Consider the following 16,776-nt stretch of genomic DNA (forward strand, 5'->3'; position numbering starts at 1 on the left):
CCGTGTCCAAGGAGTGCACCCCATAAGGAGAGCCACCCAGGGTGAAAGAAAGTGCAGCCTGCCCAGGAATGGCGCCGCACACATGAAGAGCTGACACAAGATGATGCAACAAAAAAAGAAACACAGATCCCCATGCCACTGACAGCAACAGAAGCAGACAAAGAAGAAGACACAGCAAAAAGACACAGAGAACAGACAACTGGGGCGGGGGGGTGGGGGGGAGGATAGAAATAAATAAAAATAAATCTTTAAAAATAAATTTAAAAATAAATAAAGGGCAAAGCATCATGCCTGATGTGTGTTAGCCATTATTTTAAATCTACCTTCAATTCTTCGTGGAAATAGAATGATGATAGAACAGGAACCAGCTAGGTAATGGGTCTATTAAAGTGATAGTGTTTAATAGAAGATAATCAGACACGTGCATTTTATGATAGGAGGCAATTCAGTGGTCTGGTTTCCACCAATAGACTAGTGTTTCTACAACTTTGCCCTTAGAGCTGAGGACAGTTGCGAGAGAAATGGGGTTATAATGCATGTGTCGGGAACTGATTACACCCCAGGGACCATCCGTGTTATCCCAAACTCGGAATTGTAGCAGGGCGCAGTGTTTCACATCTGCTCCGTCCTTTCCCTCCTCTGCTCTGTGCTTTAGGATGGATAATGGCCGTGGAGCTGGCATTTACCCAGTCTCTTGGAAATAATTAGAAATGGAAGTCAGTAGTCAGGACTGAAGGACACAAAGGCTGGGGGTAAGATAGCCATGCTCTAAGGGACGTGAGGTTTCTCCTGGACAGCAGCAGGCCAGCTGCTCCCTCTGGGTGCTCACGTGGAGTGGGGGCTGGGTGTCAGTCTGAGGGCAGTCTCTGTATGAACTGCCCCCTCCCCTCCTGCTCTCCTCCCCCCAACTTCCCAACTTTAAGTGAAATTATCCAATTTTACCCTCAAATTGAAAAGTTCATCTTTATTCTGTTATCCCAGAAACCCTAAAGACTATACCCCCCAACATAACATCTCTCTCTCAAAGCCATTCTTAGAAAATGATGGGGGCAGGGGAAGGAATAACCACTTCAGGAAACCCCATCTTTTATAGAAAGCATCCCACATGGCCCCTTCAGGGTTAGACTTTTGTGGGAGAGCAAGGGTATCCAGTGGCTTTCTAGGTCAGGATAACTCTGAATTTAGAAACTGCTGTTTCTAAAATGTAAGTCAAATATACACACTTCACGTTGCTTTCATAGAAAGCAACGACTCACTGCAGCACATTGTGTGTGTGGTTAGTTCATCTGTCTATATGATGTATGTATCAGGGTGAGGACAGTCAATCACAGTTAAAAAAAAAAAAACCCAAACGTGACAGAGAACCCCTTACTGTGGCTCCGTTTGACTGTGGGTCTCAGTTTATTATGCTACCTAAATCCAAAGGGAAGCATCTATCTTGTTCTCCGGAGGCATCCCTGCTCTCCCAGTGTCCTAGCCCCTCCCCCTGTGCTAGTTTCCAGCTCCTCAAAGATGCTTTGTGCAAGAAAGTGCAAGTTCCCCATGCTGGCTTTATTTATCCTCCCTTTCGCTCACCTCCCATCTCCCCCCTCCAACCAAGGTAGCAAAGCCAGTGGCCCGGGCTCCCTCCAATGCCTGACCTGTGTGTGTGCTGGGAGGAGAGCGGGAGAGGGAGCGCTCAGTCTGGAGCAGGCTGCTCTGACTCCGACCACAGGCTGTTTTGTGCAGGCTCTCCCTCTCCTTTAAAACCGTGCATCCCCTCCCAGAAGCAGCAGGCAGTGTGCCTCCATTCAGCCACATTTGGTATGCACGAGCACGGCTGCGGGGAGAGGGGAGGTGGCTTTCTTGAGAAGGTTCAGTGGCTCCAGCAACGCCACTTGACTAGTCTCCCAAGTTCCAGGAAGCCTCTGCCCTAATGGAATTTGCAGGTGTGGAGATGACCATGGGCTGCCAGGGCCGTGGGGGACCGGTTATTTTCTAGGCATTGCTCAGGTTTGCAGTTTTTGTTTTCCCGGTGGAATTTGGAAGGGGTCATGAATCAAACTGATGCTCCTCGACCCCTAAACTGGACCATCCGGAAGCTGTGCCACGCAGCCTTTCTCCCATCTGTCAGACTTCTTAAGGTACTGTAACTTGCTGCTTTGAACGGCGCTAATGATGCTTTTCAGGTCTCAATATCCAACTTCGCACTTGGGCTGGGACGCACCTTTTGGGGAACACAAATGCATGCAGTGCTGGCTCTGTCACCCATGGCTGGAGAGAGGCTCTAATCACCCCCCTCCATGGTGTCAGGGAGAGAATGGCCTGAACCACACTCGAGCATGAGATTGTGGTCTCAGAAAATGGGCTGTTTGTGTGCTCCCCCACCCCTCTTACCATAGCTAAAATAGAATTAGATTAACTGCTTCAGGAGGGTGGGAACTGTAGTGAGAGTAAAATCCTACTCCCATGTGTTTGGCTCCCGGTTTTTTTTCCCCTCCCTGGGGAATCCCTTCGACCCACTTTCCCTTTAAATGGAACCTGAGAGAACAAAGGATTCTCCTCATTATTTAAAAAGCCCTTTGTAGTTAGGTGGTCTGTCAGGTAAAGACAAAGAAAGAGCCTCATCAGATAGTGACTCTCTGGGTGCCCTTGTTTTTCTCTTTTTAAAGGCATGATAATTTTAGTTTCCTAAGTGAAGTCAGAGATAGTGGGGAAGTATTGTTAAACATACACTGAATGAAAGCCTGCAGCTCCCTCACAAGTACTCACTGCCTCTGAGGCACACAAAAGAATGCGGTTACACCTGAGCTGGAATTGCCACCTTGTGTCTGCAACACTTCTTTCTAGAAGCATATAAATTAAAGACACTGAAAAAGTCCCCACAACTCCATAAGTCACCTTTATTGTATAACTTTTTAGGGAAGGAAATAAAAATAAAATAAAAAAGGTACAGAAAACAAGTGTTTTCCCCGTAAAAGAGAATTGACACTACATATTGGGGAAAAGTGTCTTTTGATGTTTTACGTACCTTTGAAGTTAAAAAGGCAAGACAAAGTTCTTAATTCTCTTTTCCTTATCAAATGTGATATTTTGATTTAATTATCACTAGCCATTGAGTCCGATTGATCACAATAGAAGGTTAATGAATTAGTCTTGAATAAGTTGCACAGGCAACATTTTTCTTTCAGTATCTGTTCTGGTTGGGTTAAGTTTTACGTGAGCAATTAGTTCCATAGAGCTAAGTGGCCCCTTACAACAGTATTACCCACTGTCTGATTTCCCCTTATCATGTTAAACACAAACTGATATTAACTTTCACCAAGGCTGCCCCCAAGTACTGTTCGAACCCCCATCATGTGGTTGTCATGGCGACTGCTTGCTTTCCTAAAGGAATATTTAGGAGAAAAAGCTGGTTTGGGCATGGGAAACAGGAGAGAAGCTTTCTTGGATATAAGTGGTTTTGCTCTATTGGAATGTGTGTGATAGTGCACAAAATGAATGAGGCCAGGGAATTAACAAATGAATGTAAATTTTCCTCCAGAATCACTAGTGAGTAAAGGGTCTGGGGCAAGTAATGTCCTGGCAAATATGTGACTGAGAAAATTGGCACCAGCAAGGTACAATGAGAAACCTTTTTCAGTTAAAATTATTCATTGGATTTACCTCCAAACATGCCTTTAATTTAGATAATGATCATCTTAAGAGGTGTGCATATGTCACTGTCAATGTATTATTAATTAATATTGTAGGTTTGTTTTTAACAGAAAATGCTATTCATCATTCACTGGTCAAAAACTGGCAGAGAAGTATCTATTCAAGTTACATTATTTTTTGGAAGAGTTCTATAATCTTTTTTTTTAACTGAAAGTACTGCCCATATTTTATACCAAGGGACACTGTCAATATGATACTAATACTGTCATTGGCACACAGCTCAATCCTACCACCTTTTATTGAGGTGGTGCTTTTTGAAAATTTATCTAATAAAGTGCATTAGTGAGCCTCCTTCCAATTTTCTCAATATCCAAAAGACAGACAGGATGCATTTTACTAGAGAACTTTCTTTCCAAATGGCATCTGTAATTTTGAAAGAGCATAGTAATCCTAGGAGATTTTGGATATTGAGTACATTTCAAACTCTTAAAAAAAAAATGTGATAGCACATTCTTCCAGCAATAATTAGGGAGGAATGAAAGATGCTTTTGTATATGAGCAATTGTATTATCCATATTTGGGGTATGAATGCTATGTAATTTTAGTCCTCTGGATTAGTGCTATGCATTCTTTTTCTTTCAAATAAAATTAAAGTTCATGAGTAATAATTTGCATCTTTTGGCCAGTGTTTTTCCTGGTTTATTATATAACCAAATATTCTTATTGTTCCTACTTTCCTTTCTGCTTCCCCTCCCCCAAGTCTCTCCTTCCATCTCCCTCTCACCAGCACCATGTTAAATTGATTGATGGATTGTCTGGGCATCCAAGGGTCAATTGAAATCATAGACTAACAAATCCAAGTCTCCTATTCAACAGGTAATTTTTGTTCCTCTTGTAAGCATTGTTCTGATGTGAAATCCTCTCACAAGTGATGACCTGTCAGTAAATGCAGTGCAGGGCATTATTTGACCAAACTCGGATCACTCTCCATTTTGGCCAAATTTGGCCAAATTTGGATCTCACACCATTTCTCATAAACTGGGCTCGGACCAGTTTCCCTCCCGATCCTTTCCTTGAAAATGTATGTTTCTTTGCCAACTTTGTCAAATGCTAATGTTTAGAAATGTTTTTTTAATCCTATTTCCTGTACTTCCCATTTCCTAATAGAAACAGAATACTAAAGAATTAGAAGGGGAAGGCTAGCATCTGAAGCATGAATTAAACCCAATGACTGTTGGAACATACTTATTTTTCCTTCTGAAAACATCTCATTTGTTGTTTTGTCCATCTCAGAGAAATTTTGATCATGCCAACAATTTTGAATTTGGGATTGCATTTTGGGAGTAACATTTGAAAATGAATCTTTGGCCATGCACATGGTGATCATAGCCAAAAGAAAGTACTGTTTTCAAATGGATACATTTCAAATGGGACCCTTTCCAAACTATTTTTCTGTTGTCATTTGCATTATTTTTGTGTTTCAAGATTTCATCTTGCTATTAATCACAAAAAGTCAAGTTTGTTTCAATGACAGAATGTTCTTAGCATATTTCGTATTCATTATCAGGTCTGTCTCTGCCATTGTTTGATTTGGGAGACTTTATTTTGGTAATTTCTGTTGAATTTGAAGCATAATTTTAGGGCAGAGAGCTTTCTTTGTACTTCTGAGGGCTGAAATCTTGGTGTACTTATGAAGGGGAGGCTTCTGAGAAAATAAGGTTGAAAATAGGGGACCTCTGTAGCAGATTTGGGTTGGATAAGTTAAAGTCAGTCTGTTGATGAAGACCAAATGATTAATATAATTTTAAGATTATCAAGTTTCACATTGAAAAAGGTATGACATTGGCCACACTGAGCAATGTCAGAGAGAGAATAAAGAAATTATATTCAAAATATAATTTGGCTTTAATGTCAACTGTATTTCAAACCAGCTATGCAACATTGGGTAAGTTAATTAACCTCTGTGCAACTTAGTGTCCTCTTTAGATGAAAGCTTGGGTCTTGATTTGAGTTAGATCCAGTGCTGTGGTTCCCTGTGGTGAACCACAAGCCTGCCATGCCTTATGAACTTGGAAGAGAATAGTGTATTAGGGCTAAAAGTAGTTAAACTCCATTTACTATTAAAATGGACAAAGTAAATGGAATTAGAGATCCTCAGGGTTTAAATCATAGAGGGCCAGGTCTTCTAAGCTTGGGCACTTGGCCATTACCCTGCCATGAAAGGGTTTGTAGTAGGAAGGTGACAGCCAGAGTCAGCTATCAGATTGCTTTGGCTGTAGCAGCTGGAATGTGTGGGAGATGGTATAACTGAAAGCTGAGAAACCAACCAGTTTGGAGGCCTAGAGAACTGATGAATGTTGGTAAAATAAACAGTGTTCATTAATTGGTTGTGGTTAAGGGAAGACTTTGTGTTAACTTCCAAGTTTCTCTCTTTGCTGCCTGTTTGGATGATGGTCCCAATATTTAAGAATAAATGGCCTGAGAAGGAAGAGCAAGGATTCTCACTTTGTGGTTCCCCTTTGGTGAGCTAGAAAGGTTATGTGCATTTTTATTATAGTGGGACTGAGATGAAAACAAGGAAAATTATTCCATCTCATTGATGGTATGCATCCCACTGAATACCTGATAGCAGAATTCTTTGAAGTAAATAATATAAAATCAGTAACTTAACTTTTCATTTTCTTAGATAGTATTTTATAATTCATATCCTGACTTTTCATAAAATTATGTATAGTAAATGCACATCTATTGGGACTCCAGTCAACAAGTTCAATTTCTTTCCTTCTTCCTCTCCTTATACACAAGGATGAATGAAAATGTTCTGGGCAAAATGAGAGTTATACTGGAAAGACCTAAGAACATGATCAAGTTAGGTTACCAGATCAGCACTAATTCTGTCCAAGTGCCAATGTTTCATACTTATGTAATTTTATACAATGATAACCAATACCCATTATTGTCTCTGAAATATAGCAAGATCATAACAACCAAATTAATTGGATCTGTTTTCTATAGCTGATATCAGGTACTCCAGAAACTGATTTCTCCTTTGTGTTCTCAATTAAAAATATATATATGTTGAATTTTGTTTCAGTATTTTGTTTTAAATTTATTACTTCCAATGCCTCCCTTTCCTGTTTACAGTTCTTAATCTGTATGTGATAGGTAGAATAAAACCAGTAAAACAGAATTTTTACTTAGCCAAAACAGGGCACTCCTGAACCATCTGCTAGGGAGTAGTAGTTAAGGTTACATCATAAGAGAGGAACTACATACACTGTTTGCCAAATGAGTGCCGATGCAAAGTACCAGAAATATGTTGGCTTTTATAAAGAGTATTTATTTGGGGTAAAAGCTTACAAGTACAAAGCCCTAAAGAGTCCAACTCTAGCTTGCTTTCTCACCGAAGTCAGTTGCCACGTGCTGAAGCAAGATGGTCACTGATCTCTGCCTGGTCTCTCCTTCCTGGGTTTCCTTCTCCTCTTAAGGCTCCATGGAACCACCTTCTTCCCAATCTCTGCTGTAGGCTGGCATAGGATATCTCTTTTTTCTCAGAGCTCCCTATATCAGTCTTGACTCTTTTCCCAACATCTGCTGCAAACTACCAAGTGAACAGCTCGTCTCTCTTCCCAGAGCCCCAGGATGAAAAATGACAGAGTTCTCTCTCTTCCTTTATATCTTGTTCAGTGAGTGGCCCTTTATAGCAGGCCACCAACAGGGTGGGGACTCAATCTGAGTCACACCTTACAGAAGTGGTTCAATCAAAGCCCTAATCTTCACAGGTAATTTAATCAAGGGCCCTTCAACTGAATCCAATATAATCAAAGGTATTATACCCAGAAGAATAGATCAGTCTATATATTTTCTCTTTTTGGGATTCATGGAAATAATCTCCAACTGTCACACACACCCTATTTTATCTAGACATGGGAAGACATAGCAAGGGAACTCGCTATGAACCAATTCCACTAAGCCTTGAAGATGGGAAACTTGAAGAGTAAATTGCTTTTAGGAAAATACAGTTATTTTGAGGAAGAACTGATAACGGTTACAAATAAAGAAACTTCCACCCTTCCAACTCAGTGTTAAGATTCCCTTTAAAAAAAAATAAGAGAAAGAAAACAAAGAAGAAAATAAAATGTGACAGAACTAAAATCCAGGAGAGAGGAAAAATTGTCTGGCATGTTTCATACGGTGGTTTCAATTCAAGCTGCTGAACAGTGAACCATGTGACTTGCTTTTTTTTTTTTCATGAAATGATCCTTAGGCAGCCTGAAGGGAATTCCTGAGGCAATAAGAAACCCTCCTGTCTCTTTGGTGACCTCTATCTTCTGATGCCCTCCATTGTGGAAACAGGAACAAAAATTTGTGGTTGCGGGGTACATAAGGAAGGAAATGGCTGGGATGAGCAAGTTCAAGATCTCTTCACTCCAGGATGACCTATGGAGTCATAGTGATCCTAGGGGCAAGATCCATCTCAAGGGGAAAGGGTACTGCCTTCCTTAGAAATGGATTCTCTCAGGGAGAGACACCCTGTCTCCCACAGTGGTTTCATATCCACCCCCTCTCCCAGTCTGTTGGTATGATCTCAACTGGCTCCAAGCTAATCTTCAGACAGTTGGTCCATATCCTTTCTTCCTTTCCATTATCTAATATGAAAAAGAGTTTTAAAAACTGTGACCAACAAAAATCATTCAATACTGAATGAACAAATTAATGAATGAATGTGTGAATGATAAATATTCAAGCCACACCCCTACCCCTGCCACCCACTTCAGGAGATGCTGATTCAATAGGAACGTGGTGAGCCCAGGACTTTGCATTTAACAAGCTGCCTAGTGACTCTGATGCAGGTGGCCCTTGGACCACTAGATGAGAAATGCTCTAGCTTCAGCGAGATGGAGTGAAACCAGTAAATGCCTACTCTCAGGCTGGCCTCTGGGCAGAACAGATTTTTGTGTTAGGCAACCATAGAGGTAAAAGATTTCAAGGAAAAAGCTCACCGGTTTCAAAATTTAATCATGAACAGTCATTTATAGATAGAATGTAACTTGGATTCAGCTGCCATATTTTGGTTTATAGATGATATAATATGAAGAGATGTTTGTCCCTATTGCTTTTTTTTGTTTATATGATTATTTCTGTGTTTTTTCATAAAAAGTTTCAGTTGTGTGATATGATGTATTAGTCAGCCAAAAAGTGTGCTGATGCAAAACACCAGAAATCTGCTGGGCTTTTAAAGGGTATTTATTTGGGGGAGGAACTTACAGTTACCAGGCCATAAAGCATAAATTACTTCCCTCACCAAAACTTGTTTCCACATGTTGGAGCAAGATGGCTGCTGATGTCTGTGAGGATTCAGGCTTTCTGGGTTCCTCTGGGCTCAGCTCCCCTGTTTCCTCCAAAAGTCAGCTGTAGACCATGAGGCTCTCTAGGCTTTGCCTCTCTCCACAAGGTCAGCTGTAGACTATCAGGGGAACAGCTCTGTCTTTTTCCCAGGGGCTCCAGTTTAAGACTTCAGCATCAAAACTCCAACATCAGAAAACCCGCAACTCTGTCCTTTGCCATGACTTTTATCTGTGAATCCACGCCCCATGGTGGGGTGACTCAGTGCCCTAATGACGTGGCCCAATTAAAACCCTAATCATAATTCAATCAGGCCAAGGTACAGATCAGATTACAAACATAATCCAATATCTGTTTTTGGAATTCATAACCATATCAAACTGCTACACATGATATTTCAGATTTTTTCCCATTCTATTGAGTTCGTATGGAGCTATGATTATACACCAGGGCTGCTAAAGACAGTAACCCTGGTCAAACTTCTGCAACATCCTGCATATGCTCCCTCTACCCTTCCCCTGATTCCCTTGGAAATGTAATAGTCACTCAAGTTCATGTCCCTTAGATTCCAGTGGTCTAGGACAGTACCAATTGAGCAGAATCCAGATGACTTCTGGGGCCAAGTGCAAAGCAGCTGCAACTGATACCCCCCTAGTGCTAGAATCTCCTATCTCCCCCTGCCAACTTTACCACACAGCCTTCAAAACTACCCAGGGAGGGGGAAGGGAGAGAATGTCCAAAGGTTTCATTTGGAAAAGCACATTCAAAAATTAAAATTAATTTTATACTTGGAAATTTTAAAAAGTGATACATAGTATTAAATATGCAAAATAAAACTGAGCAAAATTTTCTTGGCGCTCAAGTACATGACAAAGATGCAGTGCTATGATTGTTGGGTAGCATTTAGTATAACAGTGTCTAGGAGGGACACATAATGTGTTTATCAGACAAAGATATCTATGTTTAAAAGCATTAGTAAATTCTTTAACCATTGGCTCTACTCTGCTTTCATTTTTGGAAGCACATGCATAGCAGTTACAGTTTAGCAATAACATTGACCAGTTTTGCTTCTTCTCCCCCAAATTAAGATTAAAATTAAGATTCTGCAAGTTTTAATATATAGAGTAAGTAGAAGATAGAATGAAATGTATTCTCTTGTTCATAAATCCATTAACAGCAGCATTTTATATATTGCATTGCCTTTTTAGGTGGTAAATTTATCTACCACATTGAGCTCTTGGAGTATTTCTCAAAGTTTAAGTCTCTGGGAGGACTTTGTGACTGCATTTAAAAAGCAACCCAGATGATTCTTATACTTAGTAAAATTTGAGGACTAATGTTTTGAAGTGTGACTCTTTAATAAAGAGATGTTAGCTCATTAAAATTTGCCTCTTGGATGACCATGCAGGAAAACATCTTTAGGTACCAGAAATGTGTGGTTAATAGGTAGCCTCCTGGATTAGGAGCAGACAGTACATTAACCTCATTCTTATTTACTTTATGGTTGGAGGCAGAAAAACATTGCAGTAGACAAAGCACTAAGTCCAACTTCTGTCCTAATTGTATGGCCATTACTGAACTAAACAAACTCCCCTCAAAATTTTCTCCTTTCCCACTATACTTTCTCCTAATTGCCATAGCCACCTTTTTGTCAAGTTGCCCAAACTGGAAAACATAGGTATATGTGTTTTGTCTTGTTTGTTCTCATCTCTCACATGTAATCAACCAATCCATTCTGCCAGATCTTCATATTATATATATATATATATATATATATATGTATGTATGTGTGTGTGTGTGTATAAAATACTTCCCCTTCTGTCTATTCCTAGTTCTAAGAACAACAGTCTCTCCTCTTCTTGGGCCTGAACTACTAGAGCTACCTCCAGTCTTGTCTGCTTCAAATCTGTCCTTTTCACAGTCACCAGAAAGGTCTATTAAAAATGCAAGTAAGACCATGATGCTGCCATGTTTGACATTCTTTAGTGGTTCCCTACCTCCTATGTAATAAAATCTATAGCATATAAGACCCTTGGTAATCTGGTCTCCCCTACTGCTCAGCCTTCATAACTTGTTTTCACCTGCCTCACATCATGGAATTCCTCAGTAGCTGAGCTTATTGAACAAGCTCTTTCCACTGCCTGGAAAACCTGAACCACTCCTCCTAGGTAACTCCTACTCAACTTTTAATACTCAACTCAAGTCAGTTGCATAAATTCAGGAAAATTTTCCCTGAACTCCCAAAGCCAAGTTAGGCTTTCCTCTTCCATAAAAGCTAGTGGGTGTTACTCTCATTGCTTTTAGCATGCTGTGGTATTATTAGCTCCTCCACCTCATTCTGAAAATCTTGAAGTCGGAGAACATGTCTTATTCAATTTTGTATACGCAGCATTTAGCAGAGAGTTTAGAAAATTTGGGGTGCTAGTTGACTTACATTTAAATAGGTAAATTTTGGAGGGAATAAATAGCTTTGCTCTTGCTTCAGTGCTCTGAGTTGTCGTTTAGAAGAACCAAATGGTGGTATAGGGTCTTGGTGTTTTTTTGTTTTTGTTTTTGTATCATTAAAGAATACATTGAGCTTGAAGTGGCTCACTTAATATGTCCCACAAATCAGAGAATTATTAAAGGAATTAAACCAATAATTAGTACTCAATAAAAGTGATACAGAATAAAATATGTAGTCAAGGCAGAGGCTGTAACTAGGTAGTACCAGATGTCTGCTTCCAAAATATTTACTTGAAGAGAAAGCAAGCAATTGCAATTGCCTCATTGATTGATTTTGTTGGTGAAAGGGCATTTTCACTCCTTAATTTAGTGACTTTAATAGATTTTAATATATCTCCTTTAATAATGTTGTTAGCTGGGCTACACTGGGAAATAAAAAAGATACTACTAGAAGAAAAGTTACCCTGTTAAACTTGAAGAGGCTGTCCTTGCTTTATCCTTTAAATATGCCTTTGGCAAATATCTAGAGATAACTCTGCAGACATAATACTATTGAAATATCTTGGCATTTCCATTTAAAGGTAAATGTGATTTAGGATTTATCTTGTGTTACCATTAGGTTATTTGACTATATTAAGTATCCTGGGTATAAGTCAAATAGAAATCGTACTCTATCAGGTTCTCATGAGAAAAAAATAAATCCCCCGTGGAAGAGATCAGAATCATCAGAAAATTTTCTTGCTGCTTATTGGTTAAGATCAATAATATATGTGGCAAGAAGGTAAATAATTATTTGTTGGTGTAATCTCTATGATTATCTGTCACCTTACTGAAAGAAAATATTTCAAAAATGAGTATCACCCAGGCTTCTGCCAGATATATTTGCTCTATATGAATAAATTGTGGACTTTTGACTTTGGGGCTGGATAAATCTTTATTGTGGGGCTGTCTTTCCTGTGCATTATAGAATGTTTCATAGCATCTTTGACTACTAGATACTAAGAGCACATCCCTTTCTCAAGTTTTAACAACCAAAACGTCTGCAAATATGGCCAAATGTTCTTTTTGGGGTGGGGTTGGGGTAAAATTGCCCCCAATCCAGAACCACTGCTTTAAAACATTTCCCTTTAAAGACGGGCATTTTAAGAGGTGGGGTAGGTAATTGATTTCACTGAGAGCCCAAGAGAGATTTCCTAGTAATCTAAAGGTAGTGATTCAACTTTTGGCACACTTTCTTTCACATTTTACAAAAACTGAAAATTCAGCTTACATTTAGGAAATTATGCTGGTTGAGTTCTAGTCACTAAACATAGACTAAGGAAGTATTTTTGCATCTTACTGTCAATCATCTCTTGTAGGAAAATTGAACATAGTCAATTTAGTTGAAAGTGTTTCAATGTTCTAAGTATTATTTCTTTGTTAATTAAAAGCAGAGCATAACCATCAATTTGATTGATGCTATCAAGTGAAATATTTAATTTTCACCATTATTTCATTCTATAATAATTTCTACCTACAACTGTTTAAGAATAAGGCAATATGAAGTTCATTTCAATGAATAAGTGAAGAAAATATTTTACTTCATCAGGATGAATTTTTCATATGCCTTTAGCTTATGTGAGCAAAGATTTTAAGACAAATCCAGTAATTTTGACAAGCTATATAATTTAGAGTATAACTAATGATTAAATGAACAGAAACTGGATTTTAGCCCAAATATTGCCATTAACCAATATCCTTGCTGTATTACTTAGAATAGTTTTATCTTTCAGTGCCTCAGTCTTCTCATCTGCAATATGACAGGATTAGGTTAGATCAGGGAAACCTTTTCTATTAAAAGGCCAGAAAGTAAATATTTTAGGCTTCTTGGGTCATAATTCTCTGTTCCAACTATTCAATTTTGCCACTATAGTGTGAAAGAAACTGTAGACAATGGGTAAACAAATGGACATAACTGGATTCCAATAAAACTTATTTATGGACACTGAAGTTCAGATTTCATTTACTTCTCACATGTGATGAAATATCATTCTTCTTTTCATTTTTTCTCAACCATTTTCAAAAGTAAAAACCATCCTTAGCTCAATGGCGATACACAAACAGAGAGTAGGCCTGAATTGGCCTGTGGGCCACAGTTTGCCAACCAGGAAATTACCACTAAGATCTCTTCCAGCTCTAACGTCCTTACATTTAAGTAGGAATGATATTATAGAAAAACCATTGACCCTTTTTACCTTAAAACTACTTTAATATTTGAAGGAAGTTTATAGAAGATCAGGCACTAATGATAATGATATCATCTTGTGTTCCTTGGGGAGCAAGACACTCACAATGTTTCTCATATTTGGTAACGATTAGGTAGGGTAATACTTGGCTTTCTTTCTTCTCTAAAGAAAATGATACAGTTTGTTGTTTGGAAGGTGCCATTGCTCAGGAACTATACAGAAATATACAGGGACTAAAAGTGAATGACATTAATAACCTACATTTCTAAAGTGCTTTTCAATTTACAGGGTACTTTGATTCATGTCAAATGAACTGAACTTCATAACAACCCTGTGAAACAAGTGTAGTAGACAATTACTCCCATTTCTCAGCTGAAAAATTATGGCCCAGAGAGGTTAAGCAACGTATTAGTGGATTTTCTGACTCCAAACCCAGAATTCCTTCCTCTGTATTCATCTGCATCTTATATCTGCCCCCCACCCTTTACTCTCTTCATCTAAGATTTAGCCAGATTGTAGAGTAATGTCAGCGTTAATAGAAGCCTGTAGATTACTTGGGTACTTGACAACAAAAAGAATTAAAGAAATACTCTCAAAATGGTCATTGACAAAATACAAAACTTCTGAGTCTTAGTTTCCTTAGCTATATTTTGGAATAATAAAAATATAGATTGCTTTGTATTGTTCAACAATCAATACCTGTTTGGTATTGATAGACCATAGCAGATGTTTGTAAATGAGTTCTCATCCTTTCAACCAAATAAAGCAGAAATGTTATAATACAAATGAAAGAATTCATGGTAATAGTTTTTTGTAATAATTTGAACTTAGGAAATGGATGTTTTTTATATACAACTGATTTCATTTTGTATTTATTGTAGGCTATTGTTACAATTTTATTAAAATTATGGTTTTAGATTTAGTTTGCTTGGAAATAACAGACATCAATTCATATTAACTTAAATAAAAATTCTTCCTCTAAAACTAATCTCTAGGATACCCAAGGTCTGAAAAGAAAGAACAGTCACAAAACAGAGGGACCCAGAATTCTCTGTTAAGGGGCCCTTCAGTCTCTCATCTCCACTTCTCTTGGCCAATCTACTCTATAGTTTTTTGTTTTTCTCTAAAGACCAGCCTCCTCTTTGCTCTGTATTCCTTTAACACTTGCCGAAGTGCCCAGTGCTATATGATATTGCAGTTCTTGTCTTTATAGCTCAACAGTTTGTCTCTCCTTTTCTCCTAAGGAATCTTACAGACTCAGGTTTAACCAGGTGTCTACTCGTCTTCATAGCTCTAGTTAGGGAAATTTAATCATCAGATATAAAGATGGACATCTAGATTAGTTCTTCTACCAGGTGTTGGGAATAGATTATCTTAACAAGGATGTAGGTACAGAGCTTCTCTAATTCAATTAGCATGAATTCCCTAGATGCATAACAATTTGGTCGTTCTGGAAGTCACCCAGCCATAAAAGGTACCGTAAATAATCCAAACCTATGATTTGACTCTGCAAGAGAAAATTGCCAATTATTCTCCATCTTTTGCTAATATATAATAGGAAGAAATGGACTCCAACTGCAGAAACTGATTTTAGGTGCATAGATGAGGCAGCTTAGCAAGCCCAGAAAAGTAGCAGGCTCTCCTCCTTGGAGTAACACAACTGAAATCATGAAGAAACAAATTAAGAATCCCACTTTAAGACAGCATGAGTGGTTCAAATGTTCCCTTACTTGCCTCCTTGAATTGCCCTCATTGTTCATGGTTTCACCACTGCAAAAAGGACCCACGGAACTTGTAAGGGGCTTGTCAGTTCTTCTGGCTAAATGAAATTGCACTGTCCCACATTTATATACCTGAGAAGTCTAGAAGTGATCATAAACTGAATATGGACAAAAAAATTTTATGATTTTTTAAGAAATTAATTATGCTTAAAGTTGTTCAGTATAAAGGATATTAATGGGTTTTTTTTTAAGATTTATTTTATTTATTTCTCTCCCCTTCCCCCCCAGTTGTCCGTTCTCTGTGTCCATTTGCTGCGTGGCAGGGCACTCCTTGTGCGCATCAGCACTGCACATGGCCCAGCTCCACACAGGTCAAGGAGGCCCGGGGTTTGAACCGCAGACCTTCCATGTCATAGATGGATGCCCTAACCACTGGGCCAATAGTTTTATTGAAGTTCCTTTGAAAGAGAAAAATTCATACAAATTTAATATGGTCAAAACATGTTTTATTTTTCAGGTAAGCAGCAATACACCAATTCAGAAAAGGATATAAAATTAGCTTTTCTGTCATTCATTTTTCTGTCATTCATTTATTCAGTATCTACACACTTATTCATTCTATAGTGACCTATTGCTATATTTAAGAAACTGTGCTAGGAAGCAGAAATTCAAAGATGAAAAGAACTGGGTCCCTAATCAAAAGGAACTAATAATGGAGTGGAGGAGACAGACCAGCAAATTGGAAATGATAATGTGATTTGATATATGTTCTCATATTGGTGAGCAGAAAAGGGGTACCAAATACAGCCTGGAAGGACAGGAAAGTAAACTCTAAAGCTGTGTAAGATGATGCAGAATATCTTTCTACTCCATCTTATCCTAGGTATCTCCTTCTATACCCAGGAGTTAACTGTTCAGAGTAGCAAGTAATAAAGCAAAGAAACTTCTTGGAGTATATAGCTCCTGAAGGGAATTCCCAAGAGGGAAGCAGAAAGATAAAGTGTAAAGATAGTGGGGAGAAGTGGGCCAATTAAAGTGGCATAAAGCCAAAGGACTGCTCCACCATCTATGAAGAAAACTGCTTCTGCTGGTAGGTGTGGGGTATATTTATATTGCTCTGGTGTACAGCTCGTACTTTCTTAACAGCCTGTTTAGTTTAGGCTGCTCAAGTTGAAGTGCAGTATCGCCACCTCCTCACCCTCTGCCTCAAAGAAGCTCTGTAGATAGCACCACTGCCCCCAGCTGCACAAATGCAGAGGCAGAAACCGAATACATTAGTCATTAAACGTAGGAATTGTTGAGCAGCCGCAGGATGCTCTATTAAGAGGTTGCACTGTAGGAGGGATCTTCGGCTCTTCTTTCTTTTGTGCCCTTGGCAAACTCATTTTCCATATCTAAACAAC

At 38.8% G+C, this 16,776-nt stretch overlaps 1 protein-coding gene across 10 annotated transcripts in view; it reads left to right on the plus strand.

Annotated features, from left to right (window-relative positions):
• Positions 1 to 16,776, plus strand: part of TRPM3 (transient receptor potential cation channel subfamily M member 3) — a 915,440-nt gene that overhangs the window by 340,223 nt on the left and 558,441 nt on the right. For 3 of the 10 annotated variants that reach the window (XM_058301684.2, XM_058301685.2, XM_012523806.4), the window contains exon 1: positions 1,520 to 2,123. The exons of 4 other annotated variants lie outside the window; for them this stretch is intronic. In XM_058301684.2, coding sequence (XP_058157667.1) covers positions 2,034 to 2,123 — 90 coding nt within the window. In that variant the 5' untranslated portion in view covers positions 1,520 to 2,033. Of the gene's footprint in view, positions 1 to 1,519; positions 2,124 to 4,396; positions 4,513 to 16,776 lie in introns of those variants that run through there. 3 more of the 10 variants (XM_058301683.2, XM_058301678.2, XM_071216688.1) reach the window with 2 other exon arrangements.

The sequence above is a fragment of the Dasypus novemcinctus genome, chromosome 8 (genome assembly GCF_030445035.2).
Source record: "Dasypus novemcinctus isolate mDasNov1 chromosome 8, mDasNov1.1.hap2, whole genome shotgun sequence".
Taxonomy (NCBI): domain Eukaryota; kingdom Metazoa; phylum Chordata; class Mammalia; order Cingulata; family Dasypodidae; genus Dasypus; species Dasypus novemcinctus.